At 44.0% G+C, this 24,206-nt stretch overlaps 2 protein-coding genes across 3 annotated transcripts in view; one reads left to right on the top strand and one right to left on the bottom strand.

The window, feature by feature from the left end:
- Positions 1–24,206, top strand: part of LOC120057944 (general transcription factor IIF subunit 2-like) — a 41,409-nt gene that overhangs the window by 2,081 nt on the left and 15,122 nt on the right. The gene's annotated exons all lie outside the window — the stretch shown is intronic.
- LOC120057945 (BTB/POZ domain-containing protein KCTD4-like) lies at positions 18,829–19,599 on the bottom strand. Its single transcript, XM_039006427.1, has one exon. It carries the CDS (start codon positions 19,597–19,599, stop codon positions 18,829–18,831), a length of 771 nt encoding a protein of 256 aa, XP_038862355.1.

Here is a 24,206-nt window from a genome sequence, read left to right as displayed (position 1 = left end):
TACATTTTTTAAATTCTGAATCCTACCCTGTGATGTCAGAGACACATTCTTTTTAGGACTTTTCTTATCTTTTTAACCACCGATCATAGAAACACACTGTTTTCACATAGTGCCTTCAGGAAGTATTCAGATCCCTTATATTACACCCTTCTAAAATGTATTAAATAAAATAAAACTCCTCAGCAATCTACACAGAATACCCCATAATGACAAAACGAAAATGGGTTTTTAGAATTTTTTTGCAAATATATAAAAAACTGAAATACCTTATTTACATGCGTATTCAGACCCTTTGCTATGAGATGCATCCTGTTTCCATTGATCATCCTTGAGATGTTTCTACAACTTGATTGGCATCCACCTGTGGTAAATTCAATTGATTGGACATGATTTGGAAAGGCAACCACCTGCCTATATAAGGTCCCACAGTTGACAGTGCATGTCTGAGCAAAACCAAGCCAAGAGGTCAAAGGAATTGTCCGTAGAGCTCTGAGACAGGATTGTGTCAAGGCACACATCTGGGGAAGAGTACCAAAACATTTCTGCAGCATTGAAGGTCCCCAAGAACACAGTGGCCTCCATCATTCTAAATGGAAGAAGTTTGGAACCACCAAGACTCTTCCTAGAGCTGGCCAAACTGAGCATTTGGGGGAGAAGGGCCTTGGTCAGGAAGGTGACCAAGAACCCGATGGTCCCTCTGGCAGAGCTCTAGATTTCCTCTGTGGAGATGGGAGAACCTTCCAGAAGGACAACCGTCTCTGCAGCGCTCCACCAATCATGTCTTTATGGTAGAGTGGCCAGACACAAGCCACTCCTCAATAAAAGGAAGATGACAGCCCGCTTTCATTTTGCCAAAAGGCACCTAAAGACTCTAAGACCATGAGAAACAGTATTCTCTGGTCTGATGAATCCAAGATTGAACTCTTTTGACTGAATGCCAAGCGTCATGTCTGGAGGAAACCTGGCACCATCCCTACTGTAAAGTATGGTGGTGGAAGCATCATGCTGTGGGGATGTTTTTCAGGTACTGGGAGATTAGTCAGGATCGAGGCAAAGATGAACGGAGCAAAGTACAGAGAGATCCTTGATGAAAACCTGCTCCAGAGTGCTCAGGACCTCAGACTGAGTCGAAGGTTCAACTTCCAACAGGACAACGACCCTAAGCACACAGCCAAGACAATGCAGGAGTGGCTTCGGGACAAGTCTCTGAATGTCCTTGAGTGGCCCAGCCAGAGCTCGGACTGAACCCGATCAAACATCTCTGTAGAGACCTGAAAATAGCTGTGCAGCAATGCTCCCATCCAACCTGACAGAGCTTGAGAGGATCTGCAGAGAAGAATGGGAGAAACACCCAAGTACAGATGTGCCAAGCTTGTAGTGTCATACCCAAGCAGACTCTATGCTGTAATCGCTACCAAAGGTTCTTCAACAAAGTACCGAGTAACAGGTCTGAATATTTATGTAAATGTGATACTTTAAAAAAATTAATTAGCATAAATGTATAACCTGTTTTTGCTTTGTCATTATGGGGTATTGTGTGTAGATTGATAAAGAAAAAAAATACTATTTAATCAACTTTAGAATAAGGCTGTAACAAAATGTGGAGTAAGTCAATTGATCTGAATACTTTCCGAAGACACTGTATGTAGACACTGGTATGATTCTAGAGATAATGAATATGAGGTTGAAAAGTGGAGGAATTGCCCTTTAACCCTGTCCACCTCTTGGCTGTGTTGGGTCACAAAGTAGATTTGCTTGGGTTTTTTAGGCCTGTGGGTGTGTTTTGAGAAGACTTTCTCTTTCCAGAGATTTTGCTTTGGTGAGAGACTGGTTTAGCATTCTTGGCTTGTATCCCCATTGCTGAGACCTAGAATACATTTTCACAGCTTTTTCCTCAAAATCCTCCTTCCTGTCACAAATATGGCGTTGCAGGGTGAAAACTGTCCACCCTGAGGATATTTCGGCCCGTACGTTTCCTGTAAATGGTGACGTGGCGTGAGCCATTCTGAGTTAAGATTTTCAAGTCCAGAAAGTTAATTTGCGTTTGACTGTATTCTAAACTCGCCTTCAAATTCTCATTGAGGGAATTGACGGATTTGAATTCTAACAATTAATTTTCTGATCTAGAGAGCACTAAAAGGATGTCATCAATGTATCTGCCATACCATACAATTAAAAAAGGGTTGGGGATGGATCAATATTTACAGAATGGTTACCTGTAGGAAATGGGGGAGGGTCATGCTTTTTCAATTTCATTCAATGGAGGGTTTATTTTTTATTTTTTTATCTAGTCCAGCGGAGGGTCATGTAATTGATGAAATGTTTAATATTTGTCAGTGTTTTAGAATTAGTTGCTTATTTGGCTATTTATTGATGTGTGCCCGATGCCGCACCTCATCTGTGATTCTTTGCTGGGCGCGCAATATCAAGTGCGCCTATAGGCTATTTAGTGTGGTCTCAATCAAATGATCTATAGGCTATAGCCTACGAAGTACATGCTCAGAGAAGCATAGATCAAAGTTATATTTATAAGTTAGCTGCTGGGCTGGTGTAAATTAAACTAGGCTGCATTACACACTGCAATGGATATTCCAACCCTGAGCCCTGTCTTGCTTTGCTCTTGTTGATCAAACTTTTTTATGTGCTGCCTAATCGATGGCTGTGCTCATGGTGCTGAAAGTAGGCAAATTCGAGTAGGCATAATTCATTTCAACAGTCTTTATTTTAATTAGACTTTACTAACAACAAGAGGGCTTTGTGTTAGAGCCAGTTTCTTCCTATTTAAGAAATGAGATCGGCCTACCTGTTTGACAGACTAAATTAGGCTATAGGCTACTATATCCATAGATCTGTTGGTCAACTCCTCCACCCACGATGCACTTTTTAAATAGCCTACCTCCGTGTCAGTGAAGGGCTGTTAAGTTAAAACCAAAGACTAGAACTGAGGGGGTATGCAAGGGTATGCCATAGGCCTGCCTTTTCTGAAAGAAAATGGCAAAAAGCACAGGCCTACTCCTTGTTAGCTTAAGATTTTGAAGAAATCTGTCACTATCAATTGATTAAACTATTTACTTTCTGTACAGTGGATGTTTAAACCCCGACAGCTTTACGGGGATCACTTGTGACCTTCTCTTGTTGGGTTAAGCCACGGAAGAAGAGTAGCCAGCAGCTAAAGCTTACAGTGTTCTGTGTCGGTAGGCCTACTCTGTCTGGGGGGGAAAGGTAGGCATAACTTTTGAAAGTGCCATGTTCAGATTCCTAATGACATCGCCGATTTAAATTATTTGCAAACCGGGACAGTTTCGTGGGCAAACAAGACAAATTGATTTGGCATTGGAGAAATATGATTAAATTCTTGGCCTGTAATTTCAGTAATTTGTGTGATACTAAAAAATATTCTGCTAAATCTACATAAAATGACGTAGAATTGCTTGAAATTTTTAAAGAAGGCAATATTTTTCCTCAGACCTGCAAATAGGATGATAGATTCATGCAATGCTTTTACTATAAAGGAGATCTCTCCATCCCTACTCTTGTCCACAGTGGTCTGCGATTCCACAACCTTCCAGACCTGCAGCCCTGTGTGCTATCAAAATTCCTGTGTTGCCATGTAATGCTTACAGGACGAAGAACAGTTTGTAAAACTGCATATCTAAGGCTCAGGTCTGTGCAAGAAGTGAGCTTAAGCGGTAGACATGTTCTCTGCTATCTACTTTGTTTTAATTATTATTTTAGGTATAGGGGAGGTTAACTTGTTTTTTTTTAAGCGTTCATGGAGGGTTTAGGTAAAATATAATTTTTCATTTCAGAGAAGTCCGATTTTCTCCATGTAACCTTTTAATATAAATAAGGTTCACTCTCTTAGCAGAACAGAGAATAAACTTCTCTTCCCAAAGTCCCCATAATAAGTTTGGGTAGTTCAAAGCAAGCCCTCATAGCAGTCTCCTTCTCTTGTTTAGTTCCACTCTGTTAATTGAAGAAAGTCAGCAGGGAGCATATTTTCCTATGGCCTATGTTTGAGAATGCTTTGAAGCCTCCAGACCTTCGTTGTGTACAATATTGGTGTAAAGGGATTCAACATTCATTGTTACCAAGTCGGAAGATCCAACATCTTTGAGCTCAGATAGCTTGTTAAGAGTATGAGTGGTATCTTGAAGGAAAGAGGGAAGTTTGGCACAAAAGGCTTAATGTAGAAATCAATATACTTGGAGGCAGGCTCTGATGTAGTGTCATTGTTGCTGATGGGCCTTCCAGGAGGTTTATGAGGATCCTTGTGGACTTATTGGTAACATCCACTTATTGGTAAACATCCACTGCACGTTAACCTAGGGTGGGCAGGGACTTTTTTTTAAATCATTTAAATGATCAAATCTATAACAAAAAAGTTTTAAAAAAAATGAAATTCTATTTACATAAGTATTCAGACCCTTTACCCTGTACTTTGTTGAAGCACCTTTGCCAGCGATTTACAGCCTGGAGTCTTCTTGGGTATGACGCTACATAGAGATGTTTGATCGGGTTCAAGTCTGGACTCTGGCTGGGCCACTCAAGGACATTCAGAGACTTGTCCCGAAGCCACTTCTGCGTTTGTCTTGGCTGTGTGCGTAGGGTCGTTGTCCTGTTGGAAGGTAAACCTTCGTCCCAGTCTGAGGTCCTGAGCGCTCTGGAGCAGGTTTTCATCAAGGATCTCTCTGTACTTTGCTCCGTTCATCTTTCCCTCTATTATGACTAGTCTTCCAGTCCCCGCTGCTGAAAAACATCCCCACAGCATGATGCTGCCACTACCATGCTTCACCATAGGGATGGTGCCAGGTTTCCTCCAAATGTGACGCTTGGCATTCAGGCCAAAGAGTTCAATATTGGTTTCATCATACCAGAGAATCTTGTTTCTCATGGTCAGAGTCCTTTTAGGTGCCTTTTGGCAAACTCCAAGCGGGCTGTTGTGCCTTTTACTGAGGAGTGGCTTCTGTCTGGCCACTCTACCATAAAGTCTTGATTGGTGGAGCGCTGCAGAGATGGTTGTCCTTCTGGAAGGTTCTCCTACCTCCACAGTGGAACTTTAGAGCTCTGTCAGAGTGACCATCAGGTTTTTGGTCACCTCCCTGACCAAAGCCCTTTTCCCCCGTTTGCTCAGTTTGGCCCTGCAGCCAGCTCTAGGAAGAGTCTTGATGGTTCCTAACTTCTTCCATTTAAGAATGATGGAGGCCACTGTGTTCTTGGGGACCTTCCATTCTGCTGACATTTTTTGGTACCCTTCCCCAGAAGGGAAGTGCCTCCACACAATCCTGTCTCGGAGCTCTACGGACAATTCCTTCAACCTCATTACTTTGTTTTTGCTCTGACATGCACTGTCAACTGTGGGACCATATATAGACAGGTGTGTGCCTTTCCAAATCCTGTCCAATCAACTGAATTTACCACAGGTGGACTCCAATCAAGTTGTAGAAACATCTCAAGGATGACCAATGGAAACAGGATGAACCTGAGCTCAGTTTCGAGTCTCATAGCAAAGGGTCTGAATACTTATGTAAATAAGGTATTTCTGTTTTTTTATTGATAATACATTTTGCAAAGAATTCTAAAAACCTGTTTTCGCTTTGTCATTATGGGTTAATTTGTGTAGCTTGAAGAAAATACATTTTGAATAAGGCTGTAACATAACAAAATGTGGAGAAGGGGTCTGAATACTTCCAGAATGCATTGTATCACTAAACTCTTGTTTCATATTCTCCAAAGGGCTAGAAGACAAAGGCAGGTAATAGTCAATATTGTTGTACTGTCTTTAGCCTTCCTGCTCATACAGTATTTGTCCCTCTCTTATACAATAACAACCCCTCCTTTGTCAGTACTGTGATTCTCAGAAAGCCATTTAATGGTTGAATGTTTTATTTAGTGAGATTACCTCTCTACACTTTTTATTCCTGTTCTCTCCTTTTATTCCTGTTCTCAAACACTTTTTTTTTTTTTTTTTTTTGTAACGGCATTTAAAGGGATACTTTTGGATCTTGGCAATGAGGCCTTTTTTCTACCAAAGTCAAGTAGATACAACTTTTATGTCTCTCTATGCTTGGCAAATTAAAATGAACAGAGTTCTTATGTCTCAAAATGCAGTTCTGTCAACATCCTGTTTCAATTTGTTCTCAAAAGGGATTTTTTCCCCCCACAGAATCAATATGGGCAATTTCTGATTTGATCACCTATCTTCGTTTAGCCTACTGTGGCACTTAACGCCTTCTCATGTGCATACACAGTATCAGCACACACACCCATGTATTAATGATCTATTGGATGATTCTCAAAGAACACAGAGAGGGCACATCCACGGGTCGATATAAGATGGCGCCGGTGTTCCTCACCAATTGTGTTTTTTTGTTTCTTTGCATTGTTTGTAACTTATTTGTGTACTTATTTTGTACATAATGTTGCTGCTGTTTCTTATGACTGAAAATAACTTCTGGACATCAGAACAGTGATTACTCACCACGAACTGGCAGAATCCTTTTTTTCCTTTAACGAGTCCGACGAGCCCGACGTGAATGACATACTGCTTTCCCGGGAACAGGCCCAAATCCTCCTCATTTGCGTGAAGAGAAGGTGGAGAAAAAGGGGCCGGAGGTCAAGCTGTCTTCTAAGAATTTGTAGGCGATCGAATAAACCTCCACTGCCTTCCGTTCTGCTAGCAAACGTGCGATCTTAAGAAAATAAAATTGATGACCTACGCGGAAGATTAAACTACCAACGGGACAATAAAAATGGTAATATCTTATGCTTCACGAAGTCGTGGCTGAACGAAGACATTATCAACATACAGCTAGCTGGTTATACGCTGTATCGGCAGGATAGAACAGCGGCATCTGGTAAGACATGGGGCGGCGGACTATGTATTTTTGTAAATAACATCTGGGGCATGATATCTAAGGAAGTCTTGAGGTTTTGCTTGCCTGAGGTAGAGTATCTCATGATAAGCTGTAGACCACACTATCTACCTAGATAGTTTTCATCTGTATTTTTCATAGCTGTCTACATACCACCACAGACCGATGCTGGCACTAAGACCGCACTCAATGAGCTGTATTCCGCCATAAGCAAACAGGAAAACAATCACCCAGAGGCTGCGCTCCTAGTGGCCGGGGATTTTAAAGCAGGGAAACTTAAATCCGTCTTACCAAATTTCTATCAGCATGTTAAATGTTCAACCAGAGGGGAAAAAAACTCTAGACCACCTTTATTCCACACACAGAGACGCATACAAAGCTCTCCCTCACCCTTCATTTGGCAAATCTGACCGTAATTCTATCCTCCTGATTCCTGCTTACAAGCAAATATTTAAGCAGGAAGCACCAGTGACTCAGTCAACAAAAAAGTGGTCGAATGAAGCAGATGCTAAGCAACAGGACAGTTTTGCTAGCACAGACTGGAATATGTTCCGGGATTTTTCCGATGGCATTGAGGAGCACACCACATCAGTCACTGGCTTCATCAATAAGTGCATCACTGACGTCATCCCCACAGTGACCGTACGTACATACCCCAACCAGAAGCCATGGATTACATGCAACATCTGCACTGAGCTAAAGGCTAGAGCTGCCACTTTCAAGGAGTGGGACTCTCACCCAGAAGCTTATAAGAAATCCCGCTATTCCCTCTGACGAACCATCAAACAGGCAAAGCGTCAATACAAGACTAAGATTTAATAGTACTACACCAGCTCTGATGCTCGTCGGATGTAGCAGGGCTTGCAAACCATTACAGACTACAAAGTGAAGCACAGCCGAGAGCTCCCCAGTGACACGAGCCTACCACACGAGCCTACCAAATTGTCAGACTCCAGCCACCCTAGTCATAGATTTTTCTCTCTGCTACCGCATGGTAAGCAGTACCGAAGAGCCAAGTCTAGGTCCAAGAGGCTTCTAAACAGCTTCTACCCCCAAGCCATAAGACTCCTGAACATCTAATCAAATGGCTACCCAGACTATTAGCATTGCCACCCCTCTTTACACCGCTGCTACTCTCTGTTGTTGTCATCTATGCGTAGTCACTTCAAACTCTACCTACATGTACATACTACCTCAACTAACCGGTGCCCCCGCACATTGACTCTGTACTGGTTACACCCCTGTATATAGTCTCGCTATTGTTGTTTAACTGCTGCTCTTTAATTACTAGTTACTTTTATCTCTTATTCTTGTCAGTATTTTTTGAAACTGCATTGTTGGTTGGTTGCTCATAAGTAAGCATTTCACTGTGTCTACACCTGTTGTATTCGGCGCATGTGACTAATAAAATTTGATTCGAAAAGTGAAGGGGTCTGAATATTTTACGAATTCCCTGTATATGCTAAAGATGGTGCACATTCCATCGAGGGCATAGTGGAACAGTAGGCAGGCAGTTATTCAGTCAGCTGACTGTCTGTGTGTGAACATTTCCTGCTGATTATTCCTGGCAACACGTGACTCCTTTGAGAGAGCAAAAGGCGACAACGTCTCTCTGAGAAACAATTACTTTTCCTGCCTAAACAATACGCTGCTGCCACTTCTGGCTGGATGATGTCCATCTGGACCTGGGCTGGTAGTTTTCACACCAACCTCGGCACATCCACCCAGCTTCTCAGCCCATCAGACACTGCATATTTGTTCTATTCCAGCAACAGCCCTTGCTTGATGAATTGAATGAGGTCTTCTATCTAGAGCTGAGCTGGAGAGTAGAGACATGTCCAGTAGGAGAGGGCAGGGAAACTGTCTGCCATCCCTCCCACTCTGGACTTGGCTTCTACTCTCATTACAGACAAGGACAGAACAGACAGAGAGACAGGAGCTCAGTTCTCTGCCTGGCAAGAATCACATGACAGCTCCAGTAGAGAGACTGGAAAGAGGTCTGAGCAGGTCTGAGGGGGTTTGGCTCTTTGATCTTTGTAGTTAATATAAATGTGTTGACTGCAGAACTTCTGGTGAATGGGGCTAGGTAAGACCTATTCCTAGAATACTGTAGGCTACTGTACACAACAGGCACGGTGATGAATCCGGTCCAAAATGAATACATGAAGCTTTGGGCTTGAAATGGTATCACTTTATCAGGGATTTCTTTTTTTTAAACTGCAAAATTTCCTCAGCTACATGGCAAAATGTATAGAATTGTAGGCAATTTGCTTTAAAACTGCTAAATAAAATCTCAGCTCCATGGAGAAAGGTGTATAATTGCAGGAAATTAGCTTAAGATTTTTCTATCGTGCCATGTAACCTCTCTGATGGCCCAAACGTACTCACGTACTCACTGCCTCGGATTCAGACTGCTACATTTCTTACAAGCTGCATCTGATCCTACAAGAGATGGAGGCAGCGAAGACAGACAAACCGACAAAGGACATGACAGCAGGGAATTTTGCTCAAAGCAATTAGATGCACTCAGGAGACAGCCTGGATTTGTGTACTGTATATCAGCATCACTCGTCCACTCCACAACAGGTGGGCTCTTTCTGCTGTGTGTAATGCAGTATGATTATCTCCAGACAGAGTCAAAGGGGTCTTGGCTGACTGCGTGTCTGCAGTAATAGCAGAGTACAGAGTGTTATTTAAAAATGATCTGTCTCTCTCTACAGGGAGAATATCTATGATCTGCTCACCAGACCTGGCTGCTCTGTTTACCATAGCTTCTGAAACTACTGGAACATTAGATGGAAGTAGTTTCACCCCTGACCAATTGCAATTAAAAACTTACTGAGAAAACCACAACCTGTAGGAGTGGGAGAGAGACGAAGAGCGAGGGAGAGAGCGGGAGGGATGAAAGAGAGAGGAGAGAGGGGGAGAGAAAGAGAAAAAAAGAGCTGGTTGGGGGGGTGAGAGAAAGAGCAAGAGGGAGGAATGGCTTTCTAACAGTACATACAGCTAAGCCTATTCACTGCCAGCTTCTGTAGCCTGTTGCTAAGCAACCTCTTAATACCTGCTGCATGCCAGAGCTGTGCAGAACGCAGAAAAAAATAAAACACTTAAAGACATAAAATTACATGAACCAACTACTACTGACATTCCGCGCATGGCTTCTGTAGGAATGACATCATTAATGGACGCAATTAGCGCTGTCTGCGTTGATATACACTGAGTGTACAAAACATTAGGAACAACTTCCTAATATTGAATTGCATCCTCTTTTTCCCTTAGAACAGCCTCAAGTCGCCAGGTCATGGACTACAAGGCTTCAAATATTCCATGTTGACTCCAATGCTTCCCACAGTTGTGTCAAGTTGGCTGGATGTGTTTTGGGTGGTGGACCATTCTTGATACAAACGGGAAACTGTTGAGTGTGAAAAACCCAGCAGCGTTGCAGTTCTTGACACACTCAAACCGGTGCGCCTTGCACCTACTACCATACCCCGTTCAAAGGGAGGACTTAAATCTTTTGTCTTGCCCATTCACCCTCTGAATAGCACACACACGCAATCCACACACTCAAAAATCCTTCTTCAACCTGTCTCCGTTCATTCATCTACACTGATTGAAGTGGATTTAACAGATGACATCAATAAGGGATCATAGCTTTCACCTGGATTCACCTGGTCAGTCTGTCATGTAAAGAGCAGGTACAGTATATCCACCTATATCAAATTGTATTTGTCACATGCACCAAATACAACAGGTGTAGACCTTACAGTGAAATGCTTACTTACTAACCAACAATGCAGTTTAAAAAAAATACGAATAAGAAATAAAAGTAACAAGTAATTAAAGAGCAGCAGTAAAATAACAATAACAAGACTATATACAGGGGTGTACCGGTACAGAGTCAATGTGCGGGGGCACCAGTTAGTCAAGGTAATGGAGGTAATTTGTACATGTTGGTAGAGAAGTGACTGCATAGATGATAACAACAGAGTAGCAGCGGTGTAAAAGGGGGGGGGGGGGGGGGGGGGGCAATGCAAATAGTCTGGGTAGCCATTTGATTAGATGTTTAGAAGCCTCTTGGACCTGGACTTGGCGCTTCGGTACCGCTTGCCGTGTGGTAGCAGAGAGAACAGTCTATGACTAGGGTGGCTGGAGTCTTTGGCAATTTTTAGGGCCTTCCTCTGACACCACATGGTATAGAGGTCCTGGATGGCAGGAAGCTTGGCCGCAGTGATGTACCTGGCCGTTCGCACTACCCTCTGTAGTGCCTTGCGGTCGGAGGCCGCGCAGTTCCATACCAGGCAGTGATGCAACCAGTCAGGATGCTCTCAATGGTGCAGCTGTAGAACCTTTTGAGGATCTGAGGACCCATGCCAAGTCTCCTGAAGGGAAATAAGCTTTGTCGTGCCCTCTTCACGACTGTCTTTGTGTGCTTTGACCGTGGTACTTTGTTGGGGATGTGGACACCAAGGAACTTGAAGCTCTCAACCTGCTCCACTAAAGCCCCATTGATGAGAATGGGGGCGTGCTCGGTCCTCTTTTTCCTGTAGTCCACAATCATCTCTTTTGTCTTGATCACGTTGAGGGAGAGGTTGTTGTCCTGGCACCACACGGCCAGGTCTCTGACCTCCTCCCTATAGGCTGTCTCGTCGTTGTCGGTGATCAGGTCTACCACTGTTGTGTCATCGGCAAGTTTAATGATGGTGTTGTAGTTGTGCCTGGCCGTGCAGTCATGAGTGAACAGGGAGTACAGGAGGGGACTAAGCACGCACCCCCGAGGGGCCCCTGTGTTGAGGATCAACGTGGCGGATTTGTTGTTTCCTACCCTTACCACCTGGGGGTGGCCCGTCAGGAATCCAGGATCCAGTTGCGGAGGGAGGTGTTTAGTCCCAGGGTCCTTAGCTTATTGATGAGCTTTGAGGGCATTATGGTGTCGAACGCTGAGCTGTAGTCAATGAATGGCATTCTCACATAGGTGTTCCTTTTGTCCAGGTGGGAAATGGCGGTGTTGAGTGCAATAGAGATTGCATCATCTGTGGATCTGTTAGGGCGTTATGCAAATTGGAGTGGGTCTAGGGTTTCTGGGATAATGATGTTGATGTGAGCCATGACCAGCCTTTCAAAGCACTTCATGGCTACAAATGTGAGTGCTACAGGTCGATAGTAATTTAGGCAGGTTACCTTAGTGTTCTTGGGCACAGGGGCTATGGTTGTCTGCTTAAAACATGTTGGTATTACAGACTTGGAGAGGTTGAAAATGTCAGTGAAGACACTTGCCAGTTGGTCAGCGCATGCTCGCAGTACACGTCCTGGTAATCCGTCTGGCCCTGCGGCCTTGTGAATGTTGACCTGTTTAAAGGTCTTACTCGCATCGGCTGCGGCGAGCGTGATCACACAGTCTTCCCGGAACAACTGGTGCTCTCATGCATGTTTCAGTGTTATTCGCCTCGAAGCGAGCATAGAAGTAGTTTGGCTTGTTTGACAGGCTTGTGTCACTGGGCAGCTCTCGGCTGTGCTTCCCTTTGTAGTCTGTAATGGTTTGCAAGCCCTGCCACATCCGACGTGCGTCAGAGCCGGTGTAGTACGATTCGATCTTAGTCCTGTATTGACGCTTTGCCTGTTTGTCGGAGAGAATAGCAGGATTTCTTATAAGCTTCCGGGTGAGAGTCCCGCTCCTTGAAAGCGGCAGCTCTAGCCTTTAGCTCAGTGCGGATGTTGCCTGTAATCCATGGCTTCTGGTTGGGGTATGTACTTACGGTCACTGTGGGGACGACGTCATCAATGTACTTATTGGTGAAGCCAATGACTGATGTGGTGTGCTCCTCAAAACCATCGGAGGAATCCCGGAACATATTCCAGTCTGTGCTAGCAAAACTGTCCCGTAGTTTAGCATCTCCTTCATCTGACCACTTTTTTATTGATCTAGTCACTGGTGCCTCCTGCTTTATAGCTTGTAACCAGGACTCAGGAGGATAGATTTATGGTCAGATTTGCCAAATGGAGGGTGAGGGAGAGCTTTGTATTTGTCTCTGTGTGTGGAGTATAGGTGGTCCAGAGTTTTTCTTCCTCTTTTTCCACATTTTGTTACATTACAGCCTGATTCTAAAATTGATTAAATTGTTTTAAAAAATCCTCATCAATCTTCACTCACTACCCCATAATGACAAAGTGAAAACAGATTTTAGAAAATGTATTACAAATAAAAAACACCTTATTTATATAAGTATTCAGACCCTTTGCTATGAGACTCGAAATTGAGCTCAGGTGCATCCTTTTTTCATTGATCATCCTTGATGTTTCTACAACTTGATTGGATTTCACTTGTGGTTGATTCAATTGATTGGACAGGATTTGGAAAGGAACACACCTGTCTATATAAGGTCCCACATTTGACTACATGTCAGAGCAAAAACTAAGCCATGAGGTTGAAGGATTTGTCCGTAGAGCTCTGAGACAGGATTGTGTCGAGGCACAGATTTGGGGAAGGGTACCAAAAAATTTCTGCAGCATGGAAGGTCCCTTAGAACGCAGTGGCCTCCATCATTCTTAAATGGAAGAAGTTTGGAACCACCAAGACTCTTCCCAGAGCTAGCCGCCCGGCCAAACTGTGCAATCGGAGGAGAAGGGCCTCAGTCAGGGAGGTGACCAAGAACCCAATGGTCACTCTGACAGAGCTTCAGAGTTCCTCTGTGGAGATGGGAGAACCTTCCATAAGGACAAGCATCTCTGCAGCACATGACCGCCTGCTTTGAGTTTGTCAATAGGCACCTAAAGGACACAGACCATGAAAAACAAGATTCTCCGGTCTGATGAAACCAAGATTAAACTCTTTGGCCTGAATGCCAAGCATCACGTCTGGAGGAAACCTGGCACCATCCATACGGTGAAGCATGGTGGTGGCATCATCATGCTGTGGGGATGTTTTTCAGCGGCAGGGACTGGGAGACTAGTCAGGATAGAGGGAAAAGATGAAAGGAGCACAGTACAGAGAGGTCCTTGATGAAAACCTGCTCCAGAGCGCTCAGGACCTCAGACTGGGGCGAAGGTTCACCTTCCAACAGGACAACGACCGTAAGCACACAGCCAAGACAATGCAGGATTGGCTTTGGGACAAGTCTCTGAATGTCCTTGAGTGGCCCAGCCAGAGCCCTGACTTGAACCCGATCTAACATCTCTGGAGAGACCTGAAAATAGCTGTGCAGCGACGCTCCCAATTCAACCTGACAGAGCTTGAGAGGATCTGCAGAGAAGAATGGGAGATACTCCCCAAATACAGGTGTGCCAAGCTTGTAGTGTTATACCCAAGCAGACTCGAGGATGTTATCGCTGCCAAAGGCGCTTCAACAAAGTACTGAGTAACGGGTCTGAATACATTTTGTAACATTTCTAAAACCCTGATTTTGCTTTGTTATTATGAGGTACTGTGTGTAGATTGAGGGAAAAAAAACTGCTAAATCAATTTTAGAATAAGGCTGTAACGTAACAAAATGTGGATAAAGTGAAGGTGTCTGAATACTTTCCGAATGCACCGTACCTAGCCCCCCCCCCCCCCCCCCCCCCCCAATGGGAAGAAATCATATGTATTTGGACAAATCTACTTATTGTGTATCAAATTAGTCAAACGTTTTTAGTATTTGTTCCCATATTACTTTTACGAAATATCTATATCAAGCTTGTGACTCTACAGATGCATTTGAAGTTTGTTTTGGTTGTGTTTTGGGTTATGTTTTGTTCAACAGTAACTGAATGGGGAATGATGACTGGAGTAATTTTCTTTCTGAGTAGATGTTTCGAAAATACTTTCAAAATGAATCCTGATAATGACGTGATAAAAAAATCATGAATTATGATGAGCGAGATGCCGTTCAGAGGCGACAACAAAACATGCTATCCTCTCCCCATTACCAATAACAGGGGAGGTCAAATCAAAATCCATTCAAAGTTTGTTGGCCATGCACACAGTTTAGCAGATGTTAGAGGATGCAGAGAAATGCTTATGTTACTAGCTCCTAACAATGCAGTAAAATGTCAAACAAGTACACAAATAATCAACAATTTATAAGGGAAAAACGTAGGAATTTCTGGAGGCGTATGTTCCTACACTATAAGTGAATTTGTCCAATTAGCTTACTTATGACTTCTTCAAATTGGGGGACTAGATACATAGTGTTTTATTTCTAAACGGTAAAACAGATATGTATAAAAATACCCTCAAATAAAAACGGACATTCTGTACTGTCACCTATTGTGAACAGTTATTTCTAAAATATGAAATGCTTTGTAGAGACACATTTTAAAATGTAGCTTTACTGTCCAAATACATGTGGAGGGGAGTGTATGTATTGCGTAGATAATGTACAAGTTGTGTGTATATATTGGGCCTGTGTAAAACATAAAAATATTCTTTAGAATGTACAGATATTCTTTAGAATATCGAGGTTTAGAGGTTATTTAGTGCTTACTGAAGGCTGGTGATTTATTTGAGAGACCGCAGCATGTGGCTCAGCTCCGCTACAAAGTGATTGATTCAGCTGTGTGTGTGTGTGTGTCTCTTTCTCTGCCTTTCTTTCTCTCCCTGTCATCTCTTTCTTTCTCTTTTCATCTGCCTTTCTTTCTCTGCCATTCATATCTGACTCCTCTCTCCTTGCCTTTTTTCTCTCTCCCTCCTTTCTCTCCTTTCTCTCCTCTCTCTATACCTCCCTCTCTTGGTCTCTTCCCCCTCACCCCGCTCTCTGCCTCTTCCTCCTCTACCCTCTTTCTGACTCCTCTCTCCCCTCTCTGCCTCTTCCTCCTCTGTCTCTCTGCCCCCTCTTTTTCTCTGCCTCTTCTCCCTCTACCCTCTCTCTTTCTCTTCCCCCTATATCCCGCTTCCCCCTCTAGCCTTGGCCTCTTGTCAGTCTAGGTTGGCTGTAGTTGACCCGTCCATTAGAATCATTCCAGGGGTAAGGATAGTTAGGAATGTTAGTTGTTTCCCTTAGTTACGCATAGCCATGGAGACACCTAATGCCATAAGGAACAGGCTCGGTGTGTGTGTGTTAGAGGGAAGAATGTCAGTGTGGAGACAAACAGTGAATATTAATCTGAATAATATTCAGTTAATGGGTTGCCTCTTTTTTTTAATAAGCTGTGTGCTCTCTGTATTTCTGTCTTTTTCTCTCTGTTTTTCTCTAGTTCTGTATTAACCCCCACCCCTCTATCCCTGCTCCCACTGCTTCTTCCTCTCCCCCTCTTCCTCCATCTCTCTTTCACTCTCTCTGCCACCTGTGGCTGAGATGTTCACCAATCTGAGCTAACAGCTAATAGGCACAGTGGTACCTCATCAAATATGGATGGGTCTTAGCTGCAATTAAAAAGCTCTTAGGTTTGATGTCCCCCTCAGCATACTGTTGGCTCCGGGAGCCCCGCGTTCTCCAATGCCAGAAGAGTGCGTGCGTGCGTGCGTGCGTGCGTGCGTGCGTGCGTGCGTGCGTGCGTGCGTGCGTGCGTGGAGCTTGAGTCTGCTGTGGTGGATCAGAAGGGATGTGTTCAGTAGTATGAAACATAGAGACAGTGTTCACTGTGTGTGTCATGAGTAGGGGGCTGTAGAAGGAGCGTGCTACAACAGATGGTTTCTGGGGTGTTTGAGACGCAGGCTAAGTCGAGGTGGGCGTATTATGTGGTCAACACTACAGCTACTGTACTTAAAACATAGACTGAGTTTGGTTATTTTAGTTCCTAATATTCTGTTCTCGCACCATCTGTTGCCTTGTGTCAGAAGGGTTCTGTCAGAGATGAATTACAAGATGGTGAAACAATTAGCACTGGGAGGCAGGGGAACTCTGTTTAAGACCAAACTAAAGGAAACGTGTCTGCTTAGTCAGAGGTGCACCGTATCATACTCTACCACCAGTACTCGGTACAAACATTTAATGGAATACTGGACCCACTGCTCAACAACAACCCCTTTAGCAGAGTTTGGGGAAATAACTACACAATTATTGATTCAATATGTTTAGTCTTGTTGTGGAATGTAGTATATTGCCTAAATGCATAGTGAAAAAATGGATAGTACTACACATTTAAAAGGTTGAGATATTTATGTAAAAAGAGGTACACCTTGAGGGAAGAGAGCAGCGTTTATTGAACTGCCTTCCTGACCCACTTCTTAAAATATCAATAGTCTCCACGGTCTGGGGAGCATAAGTCCCAGAGACCCTGGGATGAAGACACCAGCACAACTGTCCATCACTGACCTCACTCACCAGTGATCACTTCCTATATGAAATGTTGGCTTATAACATGGTGCTCCCGAGTGGCGCAGCGGTCTAAAGCACTGCATCTCAGTGCAAGAGGCATCATTACAGTCCCTGGTTCGAGTCCAGGCTGTATCAGGTCCAGCCGTCATTGGGAGTCCCATTGGGGGGTGCACAATTGGCCCAGCGTCATCCAGGTTTGGCCGGGGTAGGCCATCATTGTAAATAAGAATTTGTTCTTAACTGACTTGCCCAGTTAAATAAAAAAAAGTATAAATGTAGCGAAATGGGAAAAGAGATTTAATATAGGAATTCAGATTTGATTATGATCCTTTCAGTTGTAGTACTTTCACTTTCAGTTTCCTTTCAGTAGGTTATTACATTACAGATGTAGGATCTTAATTTGAGCCAGTTTGCTACAGCAGGAAAATAATCCTTCAGAAACAGGAAATGTGAATTATTATATGGATTATAAATCATTTACATTTTTGTAGGGGTTGATACATTTAAATCAAAATCAAGTCTGAAATTTCAAAGTGGAAATTATAAACTTCAGAAGCTTTTTTTAAAGCCTCAAATACACTGCATGTTTTACTTTTCCTGAATTGAAGGAAAGTTCTGCAATGGTGATCAAATTTAAGATCCTACATCTGTATGTCAAAACACTGCATGTCTGTTGAGGGTTTGGTTTGAGGTTACTGCGTTGGGATGTTGGGCACTGATGCATGTTCTAGTACACTAAGCTGACTTTCTAAGTTGCTAACTCTATTATAGTTCTACGTCTGATACATTAGTTCCCAGTCTATTCTATTAAAGCGCTATGGTCAGCTCTGTATGCCTTAATGAACTGTCATAATGTTGATGCAATTAAATATGATATACAAGTCTCCTTGTACTGTATATAGTAGAGTAGACACAAATGCCAGCATGACTTGTGGAAAATATTAGATAATATAATCATGCCGATATTCATAACTTTTATTTTGTGTGAAACAAAACATTCACATATCCAAAAGAACACACATTGTCACTTACTCACTCACAGCACTTACAATCACAATGTTGGTGTCATGCTAGATTTGAACCTTTGGGTCTAAACTCTGTGCTTCTCTGCTGCAGGGCATTCACACTGACCTCCCTTCCATCTAGTCAGACAAGTTGCTGCAATAAAACAATAGTTTTTCTGTCCAATGATCAGCAACAGTCAGTCAGTCAGTACAGTGTTCAACTGTACCTCTCCCCTCAGAATCCAGAGAAAGGCTTGGTCACACAACTCAACTCAAAACACAGCAACCGAAAACACACACTGTAATACCTCACGGTGCACTAAGGCTAGTTTGAAGGGGAAGCAGCTGGATGGAAAAAGCAGCTTATGTATGCGTAATTCAGTAGGAGACTGATCCTCTGAGAGGTTGTGTTGTGTTCTGTCCTGCAGCAGTGAGGGTGGTCAAGGAGGTGGATGCTCTCTCTTGACTCTCTGAGGTTGGACTCCAGACAAAGTGCAGAGATATGACTGTCCTGCATCAGTTTCAATCTAGGGGCTAGGGGTCAATCTGGAATCAGTCACCTTTCTCCTTCCCTCATCCCTTCGTCTCCCTCACTACCTACTGTACCTGCCCCCCTCTCTCCCAGTCTTCCCCTCTCTATCCACCTCCCTGTTCATTCCCTTCCTGATCCCTCTCCCCCATCTTTCCCTCTTCCCTGCCTCTCCCCACCCTCTCTTACTTGACAAAGTGCAGAGCCTCTGCGGCCACCACAGATCCCTTGCTGCTGTCCAGAGAGCTGATTAGAGAGAAGCCAGCCTTCAGGGCCAGCATCACCGTCTCTAGCTTCAGACACTCCAGGGTACACAGGAAGGTACTGTCCTGTTTCAGCACCAGCCTGGAGCCAGGGTCCGACTTGATGAAGTGGCGGAACTGGATCACGTTGGACGACACCTCAAACTCCTCTGGGAAGCCGTCCAGACGGCTCTTTGAGATCTGAACCAGGCGCCCTTTGATCTTGTCGATGAAGGAGGGGTCGCTGCAGTACACCTTGAAGCCCTGCGACCTCTCGTCAGTCACCTCCAGGAAGGCGGGCTCCCGTTGCGCCGCCCGCATCCCCTCCCACTCTGAAATGGCCTCCACCAATCCACTGAGGCGGTAGAACTCTGCTTCTCCTCTCAGAAGGCCCACCTCTCGGAAGTCATCGGGCAGCTGCAGGTCTCCGGTCCGCAGGAAGTTGAGGATGTGTCTGAACACGGGGCCGTCACGGTCGATGAAGGGGTTGCCCATGGAGTCAGTGTGCTGGATGGGCTTCCTGCCGCTGGCCAGCTCCTCCAACACTGACCCCTGGTGGCGGCTGAGGGTGGTGCGGTGTGCGGCATAGAGAAAGCCCCCCACGTTGAGAGTGATGGTGCCTGAGGAGGGCTTCTTGATGCTCTTGCTAGGCTGCAGCAGGTCTGGGTTGATCTGTCTCAGTTCACTGTCCATCCTTCTGAGGTTCCATTCCATGCCGCTCCCGCTCAACAACCGCACAGTCTTTTTGTCAGTGTGTGTGTGTCCTCAGGATAAGTGTGTAGCGTGCAGTAACAAAGTGTGTGTGTGTTAGTGTATGGGAGCGTCACGGAGAGGTACTGGCATAGAGAGGAGTGCAGAGCGCACTGGTAACAGAATGAGTCTGCCTCTACTTGTCTCTCTCTCCTCCCTCTTACATCCCTCCCTCACTCTCTCGCTCTCTCTCTCTCTCTCTCTCTCTCTCTCTGTGTTGGAGGAAGAGAGGGTGCCAGTGCCATCCTCCATCATAGGGTGGGAGGAGAGAGTGTGTGTGCTTTAGAGAGAGAGAAAACAACAGAGTAGAAAGAGTGGCAGGTGCACTCCTTGCCCCTCTGTCTCTTCCTCTCTAAATCTCCCTGTCTTCTCTTTCCCCTCTCTCTCCTTCCTCTCATCCCCATCTTTTCTTCCACCCTCTCTCTTTTTCTATTTCTCTCCATCTTCCCTCTTCCCACCTCTCATCCAGCCCCCCTCTCTCTTTCTTCCATCTCTCTCTACTCCTCTCTCTCTCCCTGTCTTCATAATTAGCCCTCTCCTCTCGCTGATGGAAAGGTTCCTAAGCTGTGCTTCTGCACGTGAGAGCAAAGGTGGCCGTGAACACACACGCTCTATATACGCTTGCAGATACACACCAACCTCCTACCAACACACACACAGGACGTTGTCGTGGCTGGGAACTTGGATAACAAACCTCTCTCCCCAACCCCTAGACTGAGAGAGGGGTGGTGGCAGTATCTCTGTTATAGAGACACTGCAGTCAGATATATGTTAGACTATGTTTACAGCTTTGTTCAGGGTGGCATTACTGGCAGCATGGTGGGCACATTCGCTGGCAGTGTGATGGGGATAAATGGGCAGATGGCCTGATTTCTCTCTCCAAGATTTCGTACAGTTGGTTAAGATCTCCCTGTGTGTTTTTGTGGGCACAACCCAATTACTGGTGAATGCAGGCAGGGTCTTTGATTTGTCCACATCTTCCTTGTATCCAGTTGACTGGAAGGTAATTGTCTAAACCGAGTGTCATGTCTCTGTTTCTATGCCAACGGTCTCTGTTACTGCTCTATAAGGAAGACCGAGGCTTGTTTATTATTATGGTCATAGACTTGTAGTGTTAGCCTCCGCACATTTTGGGGAATATTCAGAGGTGGAAACTTTCTGTGGGAATTAACGGGAATATATGGGAATTAACGGAAATAATGCAAATTAATATTAATACCATTTAAATGTTATGTTTTTTGCATTGGAAATATTTATCATATGGAGACAAACATAAACCTTTTACCTTATCATAAGTAGACATAATTGCAAATTATTAAATCCTTCCAATATAAATACATTTTAAAAAACAATTTAGTTACGAATTAAACTTTAATTGAGTTGACTCTTCACATGGGTTGATTTCACTGAACAACAACAAAAGGGAATATTGAATAATCCCCAATGATCCATCGCATTTCCCAAAAACGTTTTCAACATCTGTAAAATGATAGTCTAGAAACTAAAGCTTTGGTTGTTTTCCTCTCAGGCTTCCATGTCTTCTCCCTGGACCTTCTCAATGTCCACCTCTTGAACATCAGACTCTGAGGCCTCATCTTCACTGTCACTTAACAACCTTGTTGAGGATGGCTCGTTGTCAGGCTCAAAAAGGCTAGAATTTGCCCGGATGGCCACCAATTTTTCAACCCTTGTATTGGTCAGCCTGTTGCGTGCTTTGGTGTGTGTGTTCCCAAACAAGGACCAGTTGCGCTCTGAGGCGGCTGATGTTGATGGGATTTGGAGGATGATGGAGGCAACAGGGGAAAGAGCCTCAGACCCACAAAGGCCCTTCCACCAGGTGGTTGATGATATGTTGGCACGACTGCCATATTGCATCTCCATCCCAAATCCCTTGCTTGGAAGTGTACTTTGCCAGACTGCCAAGAACCTTGCGCTCATCCAGGCCAAGGTGGTGAGATACGGTAGTGATGACACCATAGGCCTTGTTGAGCTCTGCACCAGACAGGATGCTCTCGCGAGCATACTTGGGGTCCAACATGTACGCTGCGGCATGTATGGGCTTCAGGCAGAAGTCTAAACACTTTTTGATCTGTTTCAGAACTGCAGTTTCCTCTGCTTGGCGCAACAGTGAAGTGGGCAGGGCAGTACGGATTTCTTCTCTTACATTTGAAAGCAGAATCGGAACATCAGACAGGATGGCATTGTCTCCCTCAATCTGTGCAATGGCTACTGCTATAGGTTTCAGGCTGATTACCACTCTCTCCCAAAATACATCATCCAGGAGGATCCTCTTGATGGGGCTGTCCATATCGGCAGACTGTGTTATGGCCATTTCTTGGAGAGACTCCTTTCCCTCCAGGAGACTGTCAAACATGATGACAACACCACCCCAATGGGTGTTGCTGGGCAGCTTCAATGTGGTGCTTTTATTCTTCTCACATTGCTTGGTGAGGTAGATTGCTGCTATAACGTGATGACCCTTCACATACCTAACCATTTCCTTGGCTCTCTTGTAGAGTGTATCCATTGTTTTCAGTGCCATGATGTCCTTGAGGAACAGATTCAATGCATGAGCAGCACAGCCAATGGGTGTGGTGTGAGGTTAGGACTCCCACTTTAGACCAAGCAGCCTTCATGTTTGCAGCATTGTCTGTCACCAGTGCAAATACCTTCTGTGGTCCAAGGTCATTGATGACTGCCTTTAGCTCATCTGCAATGTAGAATACTGGTTGAGGGCTGGAGATGATGTAGTTAATTATTCCCTGCCCACAAACATTCGACCACCCATCAGAGATGATTGCAACACAGTCTGCTTTCTATAGGATTTGCTTGACCTTCACTTGAACACTGTTGAACTCTGCATCCAGCAAATGAGTAGATAAAGCATGTCTGGTTGGAGGGGTGTATGCTGGGCAAAGAACATTCAGAAATCTCTTCCAATACACATTGCCTGTGAGCATCAGAGGTGAACCAGTTGCGTACACAGCTCAAGCAAGACATTCATCAGCATTTCTCTGACTACGTTCCCCATTGAGTCAAAAAAAACTCTGATTCCAGGAGAACCATGAGCTGTTGCTATTGATAAGGTGTCTGATTCATAATTTTCACCTCAATTAGAAGTAGAGGGACTTTTGTCAGATGTTGCTTGTTGTGAGCTCTGAGGGAACTTTATGCATTTGGCCAGATGATTCTGCATTGTTGACATATGATTTGGCACAGTATTTGCAGATGTACACAGCTTTTCCTTCTACATTAGCTGCAGTGAAATGTCTCCACATATCAGATAGTGCCCGTTGAATTTTCCTATAAAGATTAGAAAAAAAATTGTAAAAACCCCCAAATACAATTCCATTTACAGATAAATAGCTAAGCAGTTAGATTAAACAAGTCCTTTGTAAGATAAATGTTTTAAAATAAAACATGTATGGAAACAGGTGAATTAACACTCCTCAGTTAGCAGGCTCAAGCAAGCTAAAACCCAAATGGTAGCAAAAACTAATTAGCAGAAATTGTTAACAAGTTAGAAATTATTTAAACACACTTTGCTGTAGGCTACTATTTACTAGTTAACCTGTTATGGCTGCAAGGGGCAGTATTGAGTAGCCAGTTAAATCGTGCCCATTTCAAACGGCCTCGTACTCAATTTTTGCTCGTACAATATGCATATTATTATTACTATTGGATAGAAAACACTCTAGTTTCTAAAACCGTTTGAATTATTTCTCTGAGTGAAACAGAAGTCATTCTGCAGCACACTTCCTGACCAGGAAGTGGAATGTCAGAAATCGATGCTCTGTTCAACTTCATGCCTATACATGGGCGTGATACGTAAGAGTCTACATACACTTCATACACCTTCCCCTGGTTGTCAAGAGGCGGTGAGAGAAAAAATGTCGTGTTTATCTTGGTCTGAGGTGGAATTAAAGCTCTTTGTTTGACGTGACCGTCCATTTCCTGTTTCTGGAGCGCGCGAAAGAGGACATGAATTTGTCTTCTGTTTAGCTGTCGTTATGGACGACTAACATCTCCGTCTTAGATTTTATTTGATACATGTGACCATATCATCGTAACGTATGTTTTTTCAATATAGTTTAATCAGATTATTGAAATTTTTTCGGGAGTTTTGCCGTGTTCCGTTCTCTGACTTTGTTGACGTTGGAGTGATCCGTGCCACTTGGCAAGTGCCCATGCTAAATGAAGAGGGATATTTGCCGTTCCAGATCAAAACAACGACTGTTCTGGACAAAGGACACCTTGTCCAACATTCTGACGGAAGATCACCAAAAGTAAGAAACATTTTATGATGCTATTTCTAATATCTGTCGTGCATGTGAACTGGTCGTGGGCGCCCAAGTGTTTCTGGCTATTGTGGCTACGCTAATATAACGCTACATTTTGTTTTCGCTGTAAAACATTTAATAAATCGGAAATATTGTCTGGAATCACAAGATGCCTGTCTTTCAATTGCTGTACACTATGTATTTTTCAGAAATGTTTTATGATGAGTAATTAGGTATTTGACGTTGGTGTCTGTAAATATTATGGCTGCTTTCGGTGCAATTTCTGATTGT

The sequence above is a fragment of the Salvelinus namaycush genome, chromosome 13 (genome assembly GCF_016432855.1).
Source record: "Salvelinus namaycush isolate Seneca chromosome 13, SaNama_1.0, whole genome shotgun sequence".
NCBI lineage: Eukaryota > Metazoa > Chordata > Actinopteri > Salmoniformes > Salmonidae > Salvelinus > Salvelinus namaycush.
Note: the sequence above shows the minus strand (reverse complement) of the source record. Positions and strands in the feature narration are given on the sequence as shown.

What these genes read in the sequence shown, in the direction of transcription:
- LOC120057945 (XM_039006427.1), bottom strand. Translation starts at nt 19,599, where the DNA reads ATGGAATGGAACCTCAGAAGGATGGACAGTGAACTGAGACAGATCAAC.